This window comes from Sphaeramia orbicularis, unplaced genomic scaffold (assembly GCF_902148855.1).
Source record: "Sphaeramia orbicularis unplaced genomic scaffold, fSphaOr1.1, whole genome shotgun sequence".
Taxonomy (NCBI): Eukaryota; Metazoa; Chordata; class Actinopteri; order Kurtiformes; family Apogonidae; genus Sphaeramia; species Sphaeramia orbicularis.
The window spans coordinates 55,040-70,795 of NW_021941717.1; the positions used below are offsets into that span (position 1 = coordinate 55,040).

Consider the following 15,756-nt stretch of genomic DNA (forward strand, 5'->3'; position numbering starts at 1 on the left):
GTAACATCTGGAACGGGTTCTAATGCTATAAATGTTATCTCAAATTTTTTCAGTTCGATGTCAAAAATTATCCCAATAAATGTCAGATGGGTTTGTGTTTGTCTTTCTACTGGAATGAGAAATCTGTCTGCCATTAAAAATAATTTATTTAACTTTTTTACACAATGGAAAATTAAATTGCAACAATTATTTTATGGTCCATCTACAGACTGAAGATGTTTTAAATACTTTTAAAAGGGACAAATGTATTAATGTAGCAAAAATAATTAACAAGTTAGATGATAGTAGCAGTGAACAACTTGATAGCTATGATTGATTAATAGGTTAGCACTTATGCTAACTTATGCTAACTATTGTCCAAGTTTAATGGCCTTGCAACACAATAATATTTTTCCATTTCCAGATCCAGATTCATTTCCAGATCTGTCTTGGTGGAGGTCTGCGCTCTCCGAGTGCTTTTCTTCTTTATGGTTTGTGTTAGTGCTAGCTAACTCCATAATTTAGCTAAGGCTAGCTAGAGGTGTGTTTAGGCAATTGGGGAAAAGTATTATTAGATTTTTTTTGACAATTAAGAAAACTAAGGATGTTATGATCAATTCACACATTAGAAATCAAAAATATCATTACATTTCATCACATATATTACACATTGGTCTTTTAATTAATGGCTTGCCCTTTAAAATCAAGCTAAATGTAAGATATTTAAGAAATATTAATTCCTTTGCCCGTAAGTAGCTGGGATAGGCTCCAAGCGACCCCTGTGACCCTAGTGAGGATAAAGCGGGTTCAGATAATGAATGAATGAATTAATGAATGAATTAATGCACAAGGATGATTTTTTTTAGGGATGACTAATTTAGTGTATCTATATCTGTTAAATGGAAATCGAGGAGAGTTACTACGACAGGAAACATATCACATCCTTTTACAGACAAAGTATGCAATATTCAGGTGTGCTTGTATGTTTTTTTGAGGTTTGTGTTGGTGCTAGCTAACACCATAATTAAGCTAAGGCTAGCTAGAGATGTGTTGAGGCACTTGGAGAAAAATATCTTTATATTTTTAGATCGTGTTATGATCAATTCCCACATTAGAAACCAAAAATATGATTAAATTTTATCACATATATTACACACTGATCCTTTAATTCATGGTTTGCCCTTCAATATCAAGCTAAATGCAAGATGTTTTAAGAAATATTAATGCACAAGGATGATATTTTATATTTTAATCACATCCTTTTACAGGTAAAGTATGCAATATTCATGTGTGCTTGTATGGTTTTTGAGGTTTGTGTTGGTGCTAGCTAACGCCATAATTAAGCTAAGGCTAGCTAGAAGTGTGTTGAGACACTTGGGAAAAAATATCTTAGAATTTTTCTTTAGATCTTTAGATTAAGGACGTTATGATCAATTCACACATTAGAAATCAAAAACATCATTAAATTTTATCACACATATTATACGTTGATCCTTTTTCGGGGGTGTCAAACTCATTTTAGTTCAGCGGCCACATTCAGCTAAATTTGACCTGAAGTGGGCCGGACCAGTAAAATAATAACATAATAATATATAAATAATGTCAACTCCAAACTGTTTTAGAGCATAAAAAGTAAATTTACATTATGAAAGATTTACATCTACAAACCATCCTTTCAAAAGATGTGAATAACATGAACAAACTGAAAAAATAAGTGTAATTTTAACAATATTCTGCCTCAGTTTATCATTTACACATGTACATTATAACTTACAGATCACAGTGGCTCTACAAATACACAAAACATTTAATAACAGACAGAATATTGTTAAAATTACACTTACTTCTCTTAAGACATTTCAGCTTGTTCGTATTTATTCAGGTTATTCACATTTTTTTTGCAAAACTAATCTTTGTTTTAGTGTAAATACATGAAAATATTTACATTTATAAAGAGAAAAATTTGGAGTTGTCATTATTTATATGTTATTATGATAGTATTTGACTGGTCCTGCCCACTTGAGATTGAATTGGTCTGAATGTGGAACCTGAACTAAAAGGATTGTTAATATATTTGTGTAATTTTCACCTTGTCTTTTATTCCTGATACAGTATTTTTATTTTTTTATTGGACTGTCTTCTCTCTGTAGCACTTTGAGATTCTGCTGAATGAAAAGTGCTTTACAAATGCAATTTATTATTATTATATTTTATTATTATTATTATTATTATTATTATTATTATAATTTTTGCATTTCACAAATTCATCCTAAGGGCCAGACTGGACCCTTTGGCGGGCCAGATTTGGCGCCTGGGCCACATGTTTGACACCTGTGCTTTAATTCATGGCTTGCCCTTTAAAATCAAGCTAAATGTAAGATGTTTTAAGAAATATTAATGCACAAGTACGATATTTTTTAGGGATGACTGTAATTTAGTGCGAGGATCTACATCTGTTACATGGAAATCGAGGAGAGTTACTACAACAGGAATCAAATCCCATCCTTTCTTTGCTTTTAGTCTGTCTTTCCCACATTTCAATATGCAGATACATGTTTGCAAAAATCTGGCTTATCTCCATACGACCCCGGGACGTAGCTTTCCCCGAAAAAACAAGAGCGCTGTTGAATTCTCAGCCCCTCTGAGTGATTCTATGGAAACAGTCTGACTATTGTTGGCTCATAATAAGATGATAATTTCTCTCCTTTCTTCAACTCTCTGTCTCTGCCTTTGATGCACACCAACATGTCGACATCTGAAAGTTGACAGATTCTGCTGGCATCGCGGTGATAAAACTGATGCTTTTTCTGTGACAAAGAGATCAATAAAAAAAAAAATCAAGAAGGCCGGTTCATATCTAGACATGTTACACAAAAACTGGAAAACAAAGCTGTGTGAGAGCTTATACTTTTGTTTCAAGAAATAAAACCCTGCGAGTATTTGCCTCATCAAGGATTTCTACCGAGCTCAAATAAGTGAGATTAAAATTAAACCCTAGATCAATATCTTCTATTTATATGTGGAAGCAGAGCTAATTTTCCTGCGCTTGACCTTGCAGGATCTACAGCAAAGCTTAAAGAAAATAAGAAAAACACAAGAAGTGGTTAGAGCAGTTTTTGTCAAAAGGAGGTATGTGAAATATTTGGGAAAAATACATTTAATAAGTCAACATGTACTGAATACAAAAGAAATAATGAGAATTAATGCTGAAAAATACATTCATATATACAACTGACACTTCAACTTTTATTGTCAATCATGTTGTTTAAACTTTGCCAATGTTTTAAGAACATTTCTATGTTATATTATTTAAGATGAGTTTATTTGAGTAATTAAGTAATTATTTTTGGCTGACGAAAGGTTAATTTATTAATTAATTAGTGCATTTTTGATCCTCTGATACAGTTCGTTTCTTTACTTTCTTGTTAAATTCCACTGGTATTTTCAGTTGAATAACCTCTCAGCTGGCATGTCTGTTTCTGCACATAATATCTGACACCATGGCAACGTGGCCCTATTGTTTATCTGTTGCTAGGTAACCCACTTCAATGATTCTGGGCATTGCTATTGTAAGGCTATTCTATTCCAAAATTACAAATATCTCCTAAAATACTGGTCCTATCAACTTGCCACTTTCGCTAGTCTCTTCCTTGACCATAAATACATAAATATGCCAAACTGTAGCTGTCAGCTCTGTATGGATTTTGTGTGATGCCCAAGACACACACAGAGTCCACTTCCCTTTTATAATATAGGATGACCAGTTCATTGATTTTTCTTTTCAATGGAAGAGGGGACTTTTCAGTTTATATTTTGCACACATTTACTTATAACAATCTGTTATTTTTAATATATTACATTAAATATCTGTTGTTTGTTTACAAAGTTTTGAAAATATAAACAGACACCATTGGCAGAGGAAGAAATTTTGCCTCATCTTTTTCAATCAATAATGCTGAAGTGAGAGTTGGGGGTACTTAAAAAAAAGTATATTTCAGGGGGTACTCCACTGTAAAAAGCTTGAGAACCACTGGTCTAAAATACATGTTCATTTCACATTACTTGTGATTTTATTAGTGATGTTAAACAATTACAATTTTGAATCATTAATCACAGGGTTGCTGTGGATTCATTTCCATTAATCACGATTAAACATCATTAATTTTTAATCTATATTAATCGCGTTTCATTTTGCATGAGCAAACAGACTCAAGAAAGAAGGGAATATATATGTATATATGCACTTAACGTGTTTATAAAACACCTTTAACATTTCAACAAAACAGCTTGCTAAAACTGTTCCGTCTTGGTTTTTTTGTCCTCATATTTCCATCCAGAGGACCAACATGCTGTTTAGTGTCTTCCATCTTTATGGGTTGGTTCTGCTGCCTGTCACTACCAGATCAACTGCCCATTTGTTCATGTGTGACGCTAACTCTACTTGGACAAACTGACCTAAATGCGTTGGCAGAGACATTCACAGTTAGTCTGTGCTCCAGATGGGTTAACTGCATTAAAAATTTTAATCAGTTTAATCATGATGATGGATTAATCTGTGTTAACACATTCATTTTGGCAGCCCTAGTTTTATGTATATTTTATGTATGCTTCTTGGATATTTTTTGCCACTTATGGTCAAGGAACCAAATATGGCAACTTCATTAATCTTGATTTTTTTACATGACAGTAAAAATTTTTGAAAATTTTCACAAAAGTAATAAAGTCTTGTTTTGTCTTGCAATAACAGACTAATATTGAGTATTTTTATGAGTGTTCTTTAAAGGGTTAATCCAGCTGGTTTTGACCATTGACCACAAAAACTGGTTATCCCTCTGGTATCCGGGTGAGCCTTTTAGGCACACTTTGCACTTCGTTTTAAAAAACTTCATATGATTTTTCACAATTTAAATAAAGTCAGAATTCAAAAGTTGTTCATTTTTGCATGATCTTTAAAATTCTGCCACCAACTAAAATGTGCACATTGTAAACAAAAGAAAATTACAAGACTAGCATCTGTCTCCCAAGTGTGCCAAAAACGCACTATTTCTTCCATTTGATATGTACGATTAGGGCTGACCTTGATTCACAAAAATAAAATCAAATTAGAGCAGAAAAACAAATCAATATATAATATTTAATAGTTTGATTTGTAGGTGTGCATTTTACGCACACTTGGTGACAGATGCTAGTATTTTTGAACATTTGACCCAGCGCCAAAAACAATAATGCAAATTAACCAATTTTGGAGTTAATCACTGACATATGACAGGCTGCAAAAATCAAATAATATGTAATCCACTTTTTATGTAGTATACTGAAAAAAATAATTTTTTTTTTTTGGTTTTTTGCATCCCAAAAAAAAAAGGTTTGTTTACATTACAAACACGGCATTTAAAGGGTAAAAAATATGACAATTATTGAGTATTTGGTATTTTTATTTACGGCTCAAGTTGATGAAATAGAAAAAAAGTGTAAAAGAATTAAAAACAAACTGTATGAAATTTTTTTTGGCATTATTCCACAAGTGTGCGAAAAAGGCACACTTGGTGCTTAGTAAGGGCCTTGCTGGACGGGATACCAGAGGGTTAAATATGTGACGTTTACAAAGTTTCGAAAATAAAAACAGACACCTTTGGTACAGGAAAAAATTTTACCTCATTTTTTCAATCAGTAACGCTGAAGCAAGAATTGAGGGTACTTTGCTTAAAAAAAAAAGTACATTTCATGGGGTACTCCACTGTAAAAAGTCTGAGAACCACTTGTTTAGAGGCTGTGCTTTAGCTCATCTTTCCTGCCTTTTTACGGTTTTCTAAATGCGATAGAAACTGTAGGAACAGTCTGGATCTCCCTGATACCGAATGCACATAAGGCAAAGGAAAGATGCAAATCCTAGACATCACAGGATACGCTAGCGCTGAGCTGGTTGTTGCAAGGAGCGTGGAGAGGGCATGACACTTACGTTCAAGGCATTCTTAGCAGCCTCCGCCTCTGATCGACTGTCAAAGCTGACAAACCCCACTGGCTGGGGAGACAAGAAGACAGAAGAAAAAGAAAGAAACATGGTTTAAGGCAGAAAACTGAGTCGGCATTTCTGTCTGAGTGACATAGACATGTTGCTTTTATTTCATTATTTCACTTCTTCTATCATAACCACCCTGCCTGCTCTCTTTCACTTTTCTCGCTTCTGTTTATAAAAAGCAAGAGAAAAGAGAAAAGAGGGGGGTGAAACGCAGCTTGGACGCTTACATTTTACAAGCAGAGTTCATGGTTCGGCTCCCCTATGCCCAAAAAAGGGCAACGTGGGAGAGGGAAAGTACTAGGAGATAGAGAGGGAGAAAAAAAAAGCTGAAAAAGGGAAAGAAATGAAGAGAGGAAAAGGACACAAAGGGAGGGGGTGGGAGGTGGGATGGGGGGGGGTGGGGGTGGGGGGTCCCGGGAGGAAAAAACAAGAGAAAAAGAAGAAGAAAGAGGGAAGAAAAGGTTGAAGGTGAGACTAAAAAATCAAAAGAAAGAGAATCAAGGGAAGGGAGTGATGTTGAAAATGGTTTGGAGGACCTCCCTGTACAGGCCTGTTAGCCGTTAATACATTTCCCTTCACATCTATTTCACCTGCACTTGTTTTATATTCAGAGGACATCGCTTTGGAGCCGCTGTCCGCTGCAGTAAAAGGTGAAGCAAAGCAAAGAAAGTACAAAGATGGAGTTGGAAGCTGTCTGTTTCCTAACCAGTGCTGCAGATATGGGGAAAAAAAAAACACAAAAAAAAAAAAAAAAAACACCATCATCGCTGTGTGAGGAGAAAGTGAATTCTCTGAACATGTTTCTCCCGAGGGGTCACGCTGCTGCTGCTGCGACTGATCTGAAAAAGCAGTGTAGGGTTATGGGAATTTTGTACAACCGAAAGGAAAAGGAAAAAAAAAAAAAAAAAAAAAGAGCGAGTGAAGACGTCAGGAGGAAGAAGTGTAGCTGGAATAAATAGAAAGGGTCTGAGTTCTGCCTCTTGCTATATATGGAGATGACTGTGTGTTCTTTGACTGCGGAGGAATAGATCGATTGATTTATGGGACGATTGTCATTGGCGTTGCTCACGACGACGGTCACAACGAGCACTTTGTGAGATCAGTTTGTGTAGAAAACGGGAATAATAATAATAATAACAGTTGTGGGACAGGGTGGAGTTTGTAAAGTCCAAAGTGCACAGAAACTAGGAGGTGTGTATCGGCAAGAATCTGGTGATATGATACAAATCACAATACGAGGATCACAATACGATATATCACAATATATCATGATACTGTTAAAAAGGCAATTTTTTTGTTTGTTTCTTTTTTTAAATGATTATTTCCTTGAAGAATTGAATTACACCAGAAATCTGCACAAATACTAAACACATTTTTATTTGATCACAACAGGATCTAATGCTATATCACAAAATTTTCCTGTGTTAAAACTTAAATTATGTTTTACAGACATTACAGTTTAAGATCCCGCTCAAATGTTCATATTCTATTAGCTAACAACTAACATCATAACATTATTTTTGTGCAATCCCAACAAAGGGATTAACATTATTTAATAAAAGAGTGTTAAATAACATAGATATAAAATATAAACCAAAAATTAAAACAATAAAACAAAAATGAACCTCCACAATATCTGCATTTGAATAAATTCCGAAAATATAGATACAGTACTTTGTAATATCAACACAATATTGTGAAATGAAATATCACGATATATTGCAGAACCGATATCTTCTTACACCCCTAACAGAAACACACTTATTCATTAACATGTACAGACCACATGCTACACTTTAGCAGGACTGAATCTGGAATAGTGTAAACATTAGTCAGATATCGGATGACTAGTGTGTAAGGATATTATTGTCAGAAAATAGTCGAAGTCTGGTGTGCATACTGGGACTTAACCCTATAATGCCAACCGTATCATATTTGATATACATGAGTTTTGAAGCCCTCTACATGATGAGTGTCATATTTTTTGTCTTAAAAAACCTAATGTATACAATTAGATACATACAATACACAGATAATCCACCAGGGGGGAGGAATTCGTTCACCAGAGGCCTTTCCAGTGACACTACAAGATGGTCATTAGTGGCTTTTCCATTGGACATCTGCTCAAAATGTTACCAATATTTACGAAATGTCGAAAAAAGAGAAGTGCGTAATGTCGGTTTTTCCATTAAATCACAAATGTGATGATTTGTTTAGTTATTATCGCAAGATGACACGAGAGGTCATTCCATAAACGTGGCAACGAACGTAAATATGGTGTTGATTTACAGATATATTCATTATTTTTATTACTAGCGGTATTGTACCCGTGGTACCATTGTATGATAGCATGAGAGGCTAAAATGGCCCAGCATACATCACAACATTTCAATGTGGACATAAAATTGTGCGTAGTAGATACTCAGGTAATGTTTCTATTCATTTGGCGAGTTTGGCGGCGATCGGGCCTGTGAAGATCTGTGGTGAGGTCAGACTCGCTTCGAGGTGAGCTGGGACCAGGTCTGTCGTAAGCTGGGACCCTGTTAAAATGGCCCAGCATACCTCACAACATTTGAATACGGACATAAAATTGTGTCTAGTAGATAGTCAGGTAATGTTTCTATTCATTCGGCCAGTTTGGCGGCGATCGGGCCTGTGAAGGCTGAGGAAAACCCGTACAAACGCCCTCCTGTGCTGCAACATCGATCGGACGGACGGACACCGGATGGACACGGAACATGCACTATATTAGGTTAAATTACACCTCTATCTCGTACTAAATTTAAAAATAATTGGGTTTCCTGGTGTGTCCACACATACCGCGACATGTTTCTTCTTCTTTGCTTGTTGTAACGTCTGTCAGCATCCGGTATTTTAATTCACCTGACTCTAGTTGCGAAGAAAGGTCTTTCCATCGCAGTTTTGCATGATATACCATTTGCACTACGCCCGAAAAACCACCTCTTCCCAGCGCAAAAACTTTTAATCGAAAAATGAGACTTGGCAAAATTGCGATTTTTCCATTAGGTAAATTTTTATGCGCAAGTTATATTTGCGCAATTGAAAAGTCAATGGAAAAGCGACTACTAATGAGGAAGGAGGCAGAACTTTACCAGTTTTGAAAAAGAATTACCAATTTGTTAGACATGTTTGTGTTCTATTATGTTTTTGTTTGTTCAAAAATATTAATATTTGAGCATTGAGACCTGATGTATCAAATATGATACAAAATTGAAACTCATACATGAAAATTGATATTTGAAAAAACAAATCTGGGGGGTTGTTCAGAAGGACCAATAAAGGCTCCAATTTCAAAGAACTGGAATTTTCTGTCAATGATTTAATGGTTCAGGCTTTACAGGATTAACTTCCCAAAATAAGAATGGTGGTCTTTGAGAGGGATCGCATTGGAATTAGGCATCTATTTACACATTTTCAAGGTTAAATTCAAGCACTTTTAACCCACAAAGACCTAGTGCGAATTTTGTGGCAGTTTCCAAATGAATTTTTCTCTCTATTTAACTTTTCTTAAATGATTTATCACCATTTATTACAATAGTATTTTCAGTATTTTTGCATTTTCCATGTGTAAATCCTGTATTTTCCTATATTTAATTTAGACGTTCATGAAAACCCACAGTAGATTCAAGGGTTATTATATCAAAATACAGAAAACTGCACAAAAACTGACTTTTTGACTGACTTTCAATATCAGAATTTAAAACCAAGTGCGTCCATCCACTGTCATTGATCCAACTCTATGGGTTTTACTGGTGAATCAATGTTGCAGAAGATGACAGTGTTTCCATGGTAACTATGGAGCTTCAGAACGTCCATCTGAGTCACATCTGATGACCATGAAAAGACGACAAACTGTATTTTACACCAATTATTTCAACATATTAATAGGTTTAGTGGTTCGGAACTTATTAAACATTTTAGATCCGTAGATGATTTTGGTTTCCAGTAGCTGCTTGGGTCTTTATGGGTTAATGGTCATCTTCACATTTTTCCAGCACTGGGTTAAAATACATATGTCCAAAAATACATATACTCATGATTATTAGTTTCACTTTTTATCACAGTGATGTACACTGTATTATGCTCTAAGCAGCTAAAATTATGTTTCATAATAGCAAAACACTTTTTTTTTTTTTTCCGAAAAAGGCCCAATCACACCAATACCAAAGATTAACCCGTAAAGACCCAGTGTTACTTTTATGGCAGCTCCCAAATGAATTTTTCCTCTATATTTAACCTTCCTTAAGTAATTTATCATCATTTATTGTCATATTATCCAGTGAAATTCCGGTATTTTCTTGTATTTAATTTACTGATCATGTAGATGTTCATAAAAGCTCAGATTAAAGTTAAGGGTTATTATGTCAAAAACAGAGAAAACTGATGAAAAGGTTAGTTTTTCCGCAAAAATACTGCTAACTGAATGTAAAAACAAGTGTGTCCATCCACTGTCATTGATCCAACTCCATGGGTTTTACTGGTGACTCAATGTTGTAGAAGATGACGGTGTTTCCATGGTAACTACGGAGCCTCTGAACGTCCATATGAGTCATATCTGATGACAATGAAAAGATGACAAACTGTATTTTACACCAATTATTTCAACATATTAATAGGTTTAGTGGTTCAGAACTTATTAAATAGTTTAGATCAGTAGATGGTTTTGGACGATGGTGGCTGTTTGGGTCTTCAAGGGTTAAGTAAACAGTAGAAGAAATAGAACATCCTGTAACTGTTTTCCATTTGAAGTGGATGCGATGTTATTTTTCCACAGATTAGGATGAGGAATCATTTGCTCACATCAGTCCACAGTATGTGTTGTAATACCGGATATTTTATCATCCTGTCGTAGTATCAGCTACTGCAGAAACATGGCAGACTCCATGGAAGCAACGACACATATAATAAGCTCACTGTGAGGCAACAAAAACACAATAATTCTTATTTTAGCCCATAAAGACCCAAACAGCCACTGCTGATCAAAACCATCCACTGATCTAAAATGTTTAATAACTTCTTAACCACTAATCCGATTAATACATGTAAATAATTGGTGTAAAATACAGTTTGTCATCTTTTCATGGTCATCAGATATGACCCATTTGGACGTTCAGAGGCTCTGTAGTTACCATGGAAACACTGTCATCTTCTACAACACTGATTTACCAGTAAAACCCATGGAGTTGGATCAATGACAGTGGATGGAAATGGTTGTTTTAATGTTCAGTTAATGACATATTTTACTGAAAGTCACTTTTTTCAGTTTTCTCTGTTTCTGATATAATAAACCTCAACTCTAATCTGAGCTTTTATGATCAGTGAATTAAATATAGGAAAATACCTGGTTTTCGCTGGGTAATATTACAATAAATGGTAACAAATTACTTAAGAAAGGTTAACCCTTTCATGCATGAACTATGAGAACTTTAGTCAATTTTTTTTTTTTTTGAGTGATTTTATTCCTCTAAGCATGAAAAAAAAATGCAATTGATTTTTTTTTTTTTTTTTTATGAACCTATTTTTCGTGGAGTTACAAAAATGTCCACTCATCTGGACACCATGCATTTAAATTTTGAAGCAAATAAACATTTATTTAAAAAAAAAATCATTATCAGAAAGTGATAAACTGTGTGAAAACTATGAAATAAAAACATTTTTAATGCCACTAATTGCTAAATTGCTAGTTTTCCCAAATTTTATCATACTTTAATATTAGTTATTACTTATTTCATGGAGATAATATCTTCCTGAGACCCAAGAAATTGACAGTTTTAGCTTTTTTACTTAAAAAAAATTGTCTTAATTGGAAACTGCATAATGCAATAGTTTTTTCAGATACATTTTTGGAATTATTTTTATTGATTGATTGATTTTTTAATGGAATGTCCTTCGCAATAGACAGAATTTTTAAACTGAAACTGTCAAACTTATGTCCCCTACAGAGGACAAAATGTATTGCTGGGTTTCAGGAAGATATGCAAAAGAAACCCCCCAAAAAAAACCTTTTTTTCCCCAGAAAACTGTTAATTACAGTCTAATAACAATTAGCAATTGATTTACACTAAAACATATTACTGCAGATCAGGTTTATCAAGAACAGCAAAGTTACAGTAATTGTATGAATTGAAGTGTTTGGGATGATGCACGAGTGTCCACTGTGTTGTCTGATATGGAACTAAAACAACAAAACCCATGAATATACAAGAGAACAACTGTCCACTGGAGTGACCACTGTGCATGAAAGGGTTAAATACAGAGAAAAAAAAAATCATTTTGGTACTACTAAAAGTAACACTGGGTCTTTATGGGTTAATGATATATTTGCTGAGAAAGTCACTTTTTGTTCATTTTTTTCTATTTCTGATATAATAACCCTCAACTTTAATCTGAGCTTTTATGAACATCTACATGATCAGTTAATAAAATAGAGGATAATACCTGACTATCCCTTAAAAAATGCTAAATTCAGAGGGTAATATTATAATAAATGGTAATAAATCACTTAAAGGTTAAATCTAGAAAAAAAATTCATTTGGGAACTGCCATGAAAGTATCACTGGGTCTCTATGGGTTAATGATATATTTGCTGAAAAAGTCACTTTTTGTTCATTTTCCTCCGTTTCTGATATAATACCCGCAACTTTAATCTGAGCTTTTATGAACACCTACATGATCAGTAAATTAAATACAAGAAAATACCTGATTTTCACTGAAAAATATAAAGTACAGAGGATAATATTATAATAAATGATACAATAAATCACTTAACAAAGGTTAAATGTCGAGAAAAATTCATTTGGGACGTGCCATAATAGTATCACTAGGTCTCTATGGGTTAAGCTGATTGCACACTAATAAAAACATAATTATGATATTACGTCAAATGCTTTTTTAGACTGGTCATTATTTAAAAATGCCTGCAGCAAAAATAGTAGCAGCGTTAGTCAGAAGCAACGCATTAATCTGAGCAGTCGCTAAAGATAACCACACTAAACTGAACTGGATGATTTGAAAATATGAGGTTTACTGAAACAGATGATAATTAGTTTTTAAAGCTTTTGGCACTACTTCCTAACACACAAAAAAAAAGAAAAAAAGAAATAAATGAAGAAGAAAATTCCCAAACCGTGCAAAGGGATTTTACTTGTTGCAAAGAATTTCACTTCTAGAAAAAAGCTTTCCTTTGTTCTTAGTTTTTAAGGTTTTACTTTGAGCATATTGGATCTAATTCGGCTAAACCCTTCTAATGAGCGTGTCATGTCTTTATGGGATATGGCGTAATGTGCTAATAAGTACACTGACATGAAGCTAAATTGCTTAACTCTGAACATGGACACCTGCCAGCTGAGCTCATTTTCAGTCCTGAACCCCTGGAGGCTAAACTAAACGTCAGTTCTGCTCTTGTCAAAATGCTTCCTTTGACACCTCAAAATTCTTCTCTGTCTCCCCTCCCATCTCTGTACATCCCACCGGAGTTGACTGACTGTGACTATAAGAAGAGTATCTGATTGCCAAAGGCAAGTTGGTGCAACACTTTTTCCTATCCCCCCTGCCAGTAAACTTTTTTCTTTTCTTTCTATTCCAGGTACTTCCTGATGAAAGGTGCTAATCCTTCATAGTCAACAGCCCAATAACACCAAGGGGGGGGGAAGGAGTAAGGAGAGACGAAAAAGAATTAAAGGTGTTGATGTGCAAGAAATAGTGCAATGCAAACAGTAAAAGCAGGACGAACGGCTGACTGACGCCTTCATTCACTTTAGTGTCTTTGCTGTGAAACATAGTGTTCAGTGTGTGTCTGCAGCGTACCTGTTTAGAGGTGAGTTTTATCAAGGAGCCTTCATAGCCCTGAAACAAAAGCAAAACAGGCAATTAACAAGGAAAACAGACTTAATTTGAAAGTAAATGAGCAGATATTCCAGTCACTTTAACCCTTTATAAGACACTCATAAATACTCCTTAAGTTCAAAATAAACATTACTGAGTTTCTTGGGAAAACCACAGTAAATTATTATAATTGTATAACAAATCAAAGTGGTTTCTTGGTACATTTCCAGATGCTAAGCTAATGTAACCATGACAATTCAGCATAAAGACAGAAAAGAATGAAGAATAAGGACAAATCTGGAAACTGAACTAAAATAAAACAAGATAGTGACAAATACATGGTAACCTTTATATACTTTTACAGGGTGGGGAAGCAAAATTTACAATGAACATTAGTTGTTTTTTCTCAGCAGGCACTGTGTCAATTGTTTTGAAACCAAACATATATTGATGTCATAATCATACCTAACACTATTATCCATACCTTTTCAGAAACTTTTGCCCATATGAGTAATCAGGAAAGCAAACGTCAAAGAGTGTGTGATTTGCTGAATGCACTCGTCACACCAAAGGAGATTTCAAAAATAGTTGGAGTGTCCATAAAGACTGTTTAGAATGGAAAGAAGAGAATGACTATGAGCAAAACTATTACGAGAAAGTCTGGAAGATACTATTAAAGAAGAATGGGAGAAGTCGTCACCCGAATATTTGAGGAACACTTGCGCAAGTTTCAGGAAGCGTGTGAAGGCAGTTATTGAGAAAGAAGGAGGATACATAGAATAAAAACATTTTCTATTATGTACATTTTCTTGTGGCAAATAAATTCTCATGACTTTCAATAAACTAACTGGTCATACACTGTCTTTCAATCTCTGCCTCAAAATATTGTAAATTTTGCTTCCCCACCCTGTATATTTCTTGACTTAGTATCTTATTATCTTGTGGCGATGGTGTCATTTTTATGGTATAACAAGTACTTTTACAGCAAAACTAAAACACTTTCATTAATTCTGACATGTTATCAGTCGGTAAACATCTAAAACAGGGGTCTCAAACATGCGGCCCGGGGGCCAAATGCGGCTGCCAAAGGTTCCAATCCGGCCTGTGGGATGAGTTTGGATTCCATAGTCAAGGCCGTCGAACTCATTTTAGTTCAGGTTCCACGTACAGACCTATATGATGTCAAGTAAAATAATAGCATAATAACCTACAAAAAAATAATGATTCCATATTTTGTTCTCGGTTTGATGTGAAAAAAATATTACATTATGCCGATAAACTTCAAATTTTTGTCTGTTTTAGTGCAAAAAATAACATTACATTATGAAAATATTTACATTTACAAACTATCCTGTAACAATAAAATGTGAATAACCTGAACAAATATGAACAACTGGAAATGTCTAAAGAAAATCCAGCACAATTTTAACCATTTTCTGCCTGTTATTAAGTGTTTAATGTCTTTGTAGATATGATCCATAATGCACATGTAGAAATGATAAGTTGAGGCACAGTATGGTTAACCATACTATCCAGCAAGGCCTTTACTAAGCACCAAGTGTGCCTTTTTGGCACACTTGTGGAATAAGTCAAAAAAAAATTTCATATAGTTTGTTTTTAATTCTTTTACACTTTTTTCTATTTCATCAACTTGAGCTGTAAATAAAATACCAAATACTCAATAACTGTCACATTTTTAACCCTTTAAATGCCGTGTTTGTAATCTAAACAAACCATTTTTTTGGATGCAAAAAACACTAAAAATTATTTTTTTTCAATATACTACAAAAAGTGGATCACATATTACTTGATTTTTTCATCCTGGCATATGTCAATGATTAACTCCAACATTGGTTAATTTGCATTATTATTTTTGGTGCTAGGTCAAATGTTCAAAAATACTAGCATCTGTC

At 34.3% G+C, this 15,756-nt stretch overlaps 1 protein-coding gene across 1 annotated transcript in view; it reads right to left on the minus strand.

Moving 5' to 3' along the window:
- Positions 1–13,864, minus strand: part of LOC115416876 (RNA-binding protein with multiple splicing-like) — a gene marked incomplete at its 5' end in the record, with an annotated part of 44,500 nt that extends 30,636 nt beyond the window's left edge. The window contains 2 exon segments of the mRNA XM_030130753.1: positions 5,939–6,001; positions 13,826–13,864. Of these exon segments, the coding sequence (XP_029986613.1) occupies positions 5,939–6,001; positions 13,826–13,864 (102 nt within the window).
- Positions 13,865–15,756: the final 1,892 nt, after the last annotated feature.